We start from the raw sequence: 7,788 nt of genomic DNA, 5'->3' as shown, positions 1-7,788 counted from the left end.
AAAATGTGTGCATCTCTACTAACAAATAGTTGAACTTTGGTTTCCTTTCATATTCGAGATAATTCTATTCAAGGTATCGTAAATCACAAAATATGAGCATCTCTACTAACAAATAGTCGAACTTTGGTTCGCCATGTCCCGAGAGTCTAGACCCTTCTGCTAAAACGAATCGGTGTTTTTATTTTTTTCATATGTGTACAGACTAAATGAAATTAAACAAAAAAATCACATTCATCATAACAACATTAAACAATGAAAGCAGAAAACAAAATAAATCACTGATATATAAAGAGTAACGAAACTTTTCAACCAAAAAATAAAGTTAAATGTAAAGAAGAAATAAATAAACCCCCCAATCAATGGTTTCTCCCATTTACAACATCTTAAACATAAAAATAAAAATAAAAGAACAGTACATAACATTATTCAAGGTTTATTCCTCTATTATTTTCTTTATCTTAAATTCCCATCTCCCTTATGAAATTATTTATTTAGCTCAAAAAATAATTAATAGTTTCCGGTTTTGAAAAAGAAACAACATATAATCTTGGTGATTATATGCTATATCAAAGATCCTCACACCCTTCTACCCCTATGTATATATTCAAAAATTTGAAAAAACCACCACCACCTACCACCAATGTTGCCGGTGTAGTTGCCGCCGCTTACTGCCACTTTTTACAACAGTCCATGCACTCTTTTAGCCCCTACCTAGAGCCTCATTCAATGATTAATTACAATCATTATTTTCATTGAGGTGGCGGTGGTTTGTTGGCAACCACTTCATAATTGTCAATACCTTCGTCTTCGTCCTCGTCATCATCACCGTCATCATCGTCATAATATTCTTCTTCATCTCGATGCGGCCGATCATTCTCAGTCTCAGCTTCCTCCATGGTCACATCCGCCCCGGCTGCTGGTGGCACCTGTTGCTGTGGAGGCCACTGCTGCTCCGGCTGAACCATCAACGGTGCCATCATCGTTCCCTCAGGCCTCGACGCAGCAGCAGCTGCACCCTCCACCTTGTTCTTCTGCCTGTATAGAGCATCAAGTTGGTGAAAGTAAGGACATGTCTTTGAATCTTCTGGCCTCTTCTTGTTGCTTTCCTTCACTTTCTTGAAATACTTGTTAATGTTTTCCCATTTCTCTTTGCACCTCTTTGCATTCCTATTGTACCCCATTTTCTTCATCAACCCTGAAATCTCCTCCCATAATGGCCCTTTAGGTCCATTCTCTTGGTACTTCATATCAAGAGTTGTTCTCAGCTTTATCAATGCCTCAACCTCAGTTTTTGGCCACCTAGAAGAACTTGCATGCATCATACTCTCACCATTGTTATCACTTTTCGCAACTTCCATATTCATCACTTGCTGCTGTTGTACCTGAACCTGCTGTTGCTGCTGCTGATGTTGTGGCAACGGTGAAGCCTGAGGAATGACTGATGTTTGTTGTTGCACTGTTACAGTTGGATTTTGAACTTGCTGCGGTGTAGGTATTGCTGGTATCGGTATTGGCAATGGTGCTGCTGCTGCTGGCAACGGTACTGGTGTTGGTGTTGGTGTTGGTGTCGGTTTCGGTGTTGGGGTTGGTATAGTTTCTTGCGGCGCTTGTTGCTGCTGAGGAACAATGGTGCTGTTGTTCAATACAGGAGGAACAAGATTTTGTTGTTCTTGTTGTTCAGCAATCTTCTGCAAAAAAGCCATAACAGCAGCATCTTTAGTAGCAGCAAGAGATCTCTCTTGAGCAAGAATTTCCCTTTCTCTATTAATCCTTTGCATCTCTTGCAACCTCCAAGCTTCTTCTCTTGCACCTCTCTCTCTTTCTCTTTTCTCTATAGCTTCCAAGAATCTCTTATGTAACTCCTCTTGTTTCTCAACAACCTCCTTCATTAGTCTCTCAAAGAAATCCTTCCATTTCCTCTTCCTCTTCCGCCGATTCGATCCCCCTTCCATTGTCGTCGTTTCCTCAGAAGAAGTTGAAGACGAACTTGAATTCGAGAAGAAATCTGTTGAAATGTTGGGGAATGATGATGGTGGGGGTGTTGTAGTAATTTGAGGAATAGGGTTATTAGTATTTATAGGGTTTGTTGATGATGGTATTGGTGGAAAATGTGTAGGGTTGGATTGTGTGTAAGACATTGGAATTGTGGTTGATGGAACAGTGGTGGTAGGAGGTGCAGATAGAAATGAAGGTGTTGTTGTAGGGGTGGGAATAGTACTAATGGGTGGTGGTGTTATTGAAGGTGATTGATGCATTGAAGGGTTGTTTTCAAGGGCTTGTAATTGATCAAAGAATCTATAAGTTTTACCATCTGATTTACCACCTCTTCCTTCTTTGGTTCTCTTGTGATATTTGTAAACATTCTCAAACTTTTCTTTGCATTTTTTGGAGTTTCTTTGATATCCAAGATCTGCCATTTTCCTATTAGCCAAAGTACCCAAAAATAAAGACAAAATTAATTAAAGAAAAAATAAAATTTCTGGCTTTTTCTTATCTCATTAAATCTTTAGGATAAGAAGCAATTAATTGGTGCATAAGATAATAAATGAATTGAGTCAAAAATAATAATAAAATAAAAAAAAAATCAATCAATTTATACAACCAAAGAATTGAAATGGAGCAAGTAACTAAATTTCTTAAGATAAGGGAGAGATGAATATAAAATTATTATATATCAAAGTTGATGTAATTGGAGTGAAGATTTTTTTTAATAATGACAAAAAATTAATTAAATAGCGTAAAATGTTGAAAAATAAAAAAGTTTGTTTCTCATGGAAAACACATGAATCAAAGTGTGAACAAAGATTTTGTAATCTACCATCATATTTTTTTATTTTCAACACTAAAAATGGGTAACTGAAATAAGGGAGGAAGAAAATCTTGCTTTTTGGTGACTCAATTCAAGTTTGTAACTTTATTTGGAAAAAATACAACATGTATCAAAATGAATGTCAGAAAAGCAAATCACATCAAAGTCATCATATCATAGATAGATAGAGAGATGCTTGCACACATCTCTAAATTATTTAATTTTTCTTATACAGTACTTATATCTTTAAATTAAAAATATACATAAGGATACCTCAATAATCAATTCAATAATTCAATAATAACAAAAAAAATTAAAAAATTCATCTTTATATCAAAACAAGTCCAAATCAAAGATAAAAATATGAAATTGAAGTGAAATCAAAATTCAGATTTCTCAAGGTGGCATTGAATCAAGTTAAAAATTAAATAAAAAAATGGAATTGAGGTGAAATGAAAATTGAAACACATTGAAATAAATTAAAATACAAAACATGAACTCAAAGTGAATTTTTTTTTTTTAGATTTCAGAAGGTGGCATTGGATTAACAAGTTGAATAAAATCACAAATAATTAAAATAAAAAAAATTGAAAAAAATTTGACTAACCTTGAAACTTCATCCCATAAGGGACCTTTAACACTTGCATCTTTAAAAGCACCATCCATATCAGACCTTATCTTCAACAAAGCAAGTGTTTCTTGTCTTGGCCATCTATTACCACCAAAACTTCTATCCACACCCTCTTCATTTCTACTACTTCCACCCCCTCTTTCATCATCACCTGAAATTGATCCACCACCACCATCATGGTAAGCTCCTGCTCCATCTCCTGAGCTTCCTCCTCCTGTTCCCAACACTGCTGAGTCCCCTAGCATAGCTGCATAGGAGTGAGCACTCTCTCTCTCTATATATCTCTCTCTCTCTCTCTATGTTTCTTTCTCTCTCTTTGAATGTCTCTTTCTCTCTCTCTCTAGTTTGTGCCTTACAAAAAACAGCACAGAACCTAAACAATTTACAGAGAAAAAAATATGTGAGAAAATATAAAGGGTAGTGAATTATTTTTTATGGGTATTTTTTTAATTTTTATCATAGAAATAGAACGTGTGTCTGTCTGGTGAATTTAAAAAAAAAAAAATTATTTGGGTGCGATCTGCCAGGTAAGTAATTTATTTTTTTTGTCAATAAATAATAATGATATTTATTTTAATTTTTTGGTCAAAATAATGGTATTTATTTATTACCATGCCAATTTTAATACTAAAAAGATTATTTCTTTTAAAAAAAAATTATTACTATATTATATAGCACTACTAAAAAAGAAAAAATTAGTGAGGAAAATTTAGAGAGGGAAAACGTGAAATTCCTCTCTAATTCCGTCATTAAATTTTACGATCAAAGAATTCGTGAGCAATTTTATTTTTTCCGTCACTAATTTCCTCCTTAATTTTTCTTTTTTAGTAGTGTAGGTTGAATTATTCATTTATTAGTACTAATATGAACTCAAAGTTTAAATTATTCGTTGATAATTCTTACTTAATTTGTGTAACACGATTTATCACGGTAATTTTGTGGTTTGAGGGAGTATTCCTTCCCAACTTATATATAACCAGAAAAACTAACTTCGAATCTCGGCCAATAATTTCATTTAATTTTCTTGAAGTTAAAATATATATTTTCTAAATTGTCATTCATGGAAATTTGTTGTAAAATAAAATTTCAATTAATTGAAGGGTATTTCAGGAAAAATAAAATAAAATAATTTAAGACACACCATTAGATTTGATTTTTATTAGTCACGTATGGATTGTTCAAGTTATAGAAGATTTGATCCTATAAGTAGGTGTTTATGAGTTCGATCTTTAATTTTTGCATATGAAAAAAAATTGGTTGAAAAGGAAGAATATACTTTAAAACCCACGTTTTCTAATGGATATTAGTCATTAAACCGTGATGAAAAGTTGATAAAAAAATTCCATTTGCCTTTTATAGATCATTTTAAATAAAATTAGTTTTGTGTTAATATGTTTTTTACAACATTAATGAGCATTAATTATATTTGTCTTTGTTCATTTTTTACAATTTTATTTTATTATTATTATTATTATTTTGGTCAAAGGTTCATTTTATTTTTATTAATGTGTCATTATTTATTTGTGATATTAATATAAAAGATTAAATGATATAATTCATTAAAGAATCCCCTAAAAAATAATTCACTAAAGTATATCTTTTTTTTTTTGGGCACAAAGTGTATTTCCTTTAAAATTAAATGCAAGAAAATGTCAAATGTATATGGTTGAAATCATAATCAAATACATTTGACATTGTTTTTACTCTTCAGTTTCATAATAATTGTTATATTTTATCCTTTTCTTGGAAATAGAGTTAAATTTAATTTTGGCCTCTTTTTTTGGTCAAACAGTAAATTTGGTCTCTTTATTTTTAATTGCAATATCTTGATCTGTTATTTCAGAAATTTTGACTGCCTATTTTAAAAATGTGACAATAAATTGTTTACTCTAAAACTCTTATATTATTTCAATTGATATTCTTTTAAATCTGTATGTTCAGTCATGTGTCAATTTAACATCATATTTTTTAAGACACACAACAATTAATCCATTCATTTTCATCTCAGGTCACCAAGCTAATTTTTAAAATTGAGGACAAAAATTGTGTAATTAAAAAATGTGAAATTAAAATTGTTGTTCAACTAAAATAGAGGGATGAAAACTATACTTGTAAGACTTTAGAATTTGAATGAAAAGAAAAAATAAGAAACAAATTTTATCTAGAGACATTATTTTTTCAAAAATCAATGTTTCTATGATTTTTTTACTAGAAATGACTGTCATGCTAGAATGATTTTTTAGGCTCTTGTTAATAAGTGTTCTAAAGACGATGTTGAAGGAAGCCATAAAAAGAAAATTTGTTTTGAAAATACAAGTCAATAAATGTAAAAGTTATAACTACACAATTTTCGATGTAAAAGTTAATACTTTTTTATGCTTAAACAAACTCCCCCCCATCCGATATTATAAGAACAGTTGACTTTGTCACATATGACAATGCATCATTTTGATTAGGCATGGTATTAGGGCGGGGTTGGGATTGTTTTACATTCCTCGTGCCCATACCCGATTCTAATATATTTTTATCTGTTACCATACACATATCCAACGGGGATGAGAAATTTAACCACATCTTCTTCCTCGGCGGGTTCGGGTATCCCTGCCTCATCCCCATCCCTGCATTGAATATATTTTTTTTAATAAAAAATGTAAGTTTTTCTTGCAACCCCTAGAGAAATGTTGTAATGCATTATCCAGCAATATGCTCACTTTAACTTTATTAGACCGATTGATTTAGTTGCTCCTTTAAATATCAATGATAATTTTTATAACACGACAATTATCAAACAAAATAACATGACATATCAATATAAAATAATTTTCTCAATTCGGGACGGGTTTGGGTATGGGTTCAGGGTGGGTACCTATATACCCTTTACCCGTCCCATACCTGTGTCTTGAAATCGGGGAAAACGCAAACTCATACCCAAACCCAGTCAAAACGGCGAAAACCTGTCGAGATAGGTTTGGTTCAGGTGGGTAACCACGGTTATGGGATTTGCTGCCATGCCTAATTTTGATCTTAAATATCATTAATAATATTATAAAAAAGGGTATTGCTAACCATTGTTCTAAGGACATTGGTTAAGAAATCCATAAGTAGAAATTTTCTCTTAGAAATGTGAGCGATTACATTTGACCAAGTAATGATTACACTACTTTTTATTAAAAACTTACTTGTTTTAGTTGCTTAACAAATACTCGTAGGGCACTCGTAGCATTCTCCTATAAAAATTTTTGAAATTTAATATTTGGAAAATATTCATTGAGACAAATCCAACATCTTATTTGCTTTAATTTTTCTTTGTATATCAATAAAAAAAAAAATATGATCAAAATATGTTACGTGAATAGTACATATTTTAAAAATAAATTATTCAAAATAGGATGAATGCAGTACCTTAAAAACATTTGTTAACATCTTTCTTTTATTTATTTAAAAAATTAGTTTTGAGGAGGTATCTTCTTGGGCAATGTAAATTCATGCACCTGGTTTCTTCTTTCTCACTGTAATTATAATAAAGTGGCACTGAATGAAAGATATATACAGGTGTTTATACATAAAGAAAAAATAAAAAATAAAATATGACAGTTTTTTAAAACAGCTTCGTAAAAAGATGCTGAAAAATGGAAACAATAACTTGGTTTTTGTCTGTGCAGCTAAATTTAGGTAAAAGCCAGCTCGTGTAGGTCAGCTTTTCTTTTGCAGTTTCATTTTTTTGATATCTTTTAACTCTTTTAGTCCCAAAAACTTCTGATTATTTTCTTCTTTTAATACTCATTCCGTCTCGTAATATATGACATAGTTGACTTTATTACACATATCAATGCATAATTTTGAGTTTAAATATTTTGAATAATATATTAGAAAAAAATTGTGAAAATTTGATATTTTGAAAATACTCATCGAGATGAATCTAACGACATCTTATATGATATTATTTACCTTTTATATTAGTAAAAAAATATGGTCAAAGTAAATTAGATCAAAAATTACACATTTTCAAATGAATCATCTATTGCAGAATGGAGGAAGTATCTTTTTATTTTAGGTGAATTTAAATATTGCCATTAGTGTTTTACGTGCTTTTTTTAGGGCTGTATTAATTTTTGTTTTGGATCTAAGTGGCAATGGGTAACATTGAGGTAAAATAGCCAAACTAGACATAAATATAGATCTTACTTTGGCCTTTTAATACTCCTATGTAATAAATACACTTGAAAATTCAAGTTAGATTAATAAAAGTTAATGTATTTGATCCAAATTTTTATTTATCTAATTTTTTGTTAGACTCCTTTGATCCTTTTTTAGAAAAGACGAATGAGTAAACAAAAGTTGATATATT

The 7,788-nt window shown here is 31.0% G+C and overlaps 1 protein-coding gene across 1 annotated transcript; it reads right to left on the bottom strand.

Annotated features, from left to right (window-relative positions):
* Positions 1-263: 263 nt before the first annotated feature.
* Positions 264-3,833, bottom strand: LOC25496108 (trihelix transcription factor DF1). The gene is made up of 2 exons (XM_013596379.3): positions 3,417-3,833; positions 264-2,421 (listed from the first exon to the last, which is right to left on the bottom strand). The coding sequence occupies exons 1-2, from the start codon at positions 3,683-3,685 to the stop codon at positions 750-752; spliced, it is 1,941 nt and encodes a 646-aa protein (XP_013451833.1). The 5' UTR covers positions 3,686-3,833; the 3' UTR covers positions 264-749.
* Positions 3,834-7,788: the final 3,955 nt, after the last annotated feature.

This window comes from Medicago truncatula, chromosome 6 (genome assembly GCF_003473485.1).
Source record: "Medicago truncatula cultivar Jemalong A17 chromosome 6, MtrunA17r5.0-ANR, whole genome shotgun sequence".
NCBI lineage: Eukaryota > Viridiplantae > Streptophyta > Magnoliopsida > Fabales > Fabaceae > Medicago > Medicago truncatula.
This window is presented reverse-complemented; position numbering and strand designations above follow the sequence as displayed.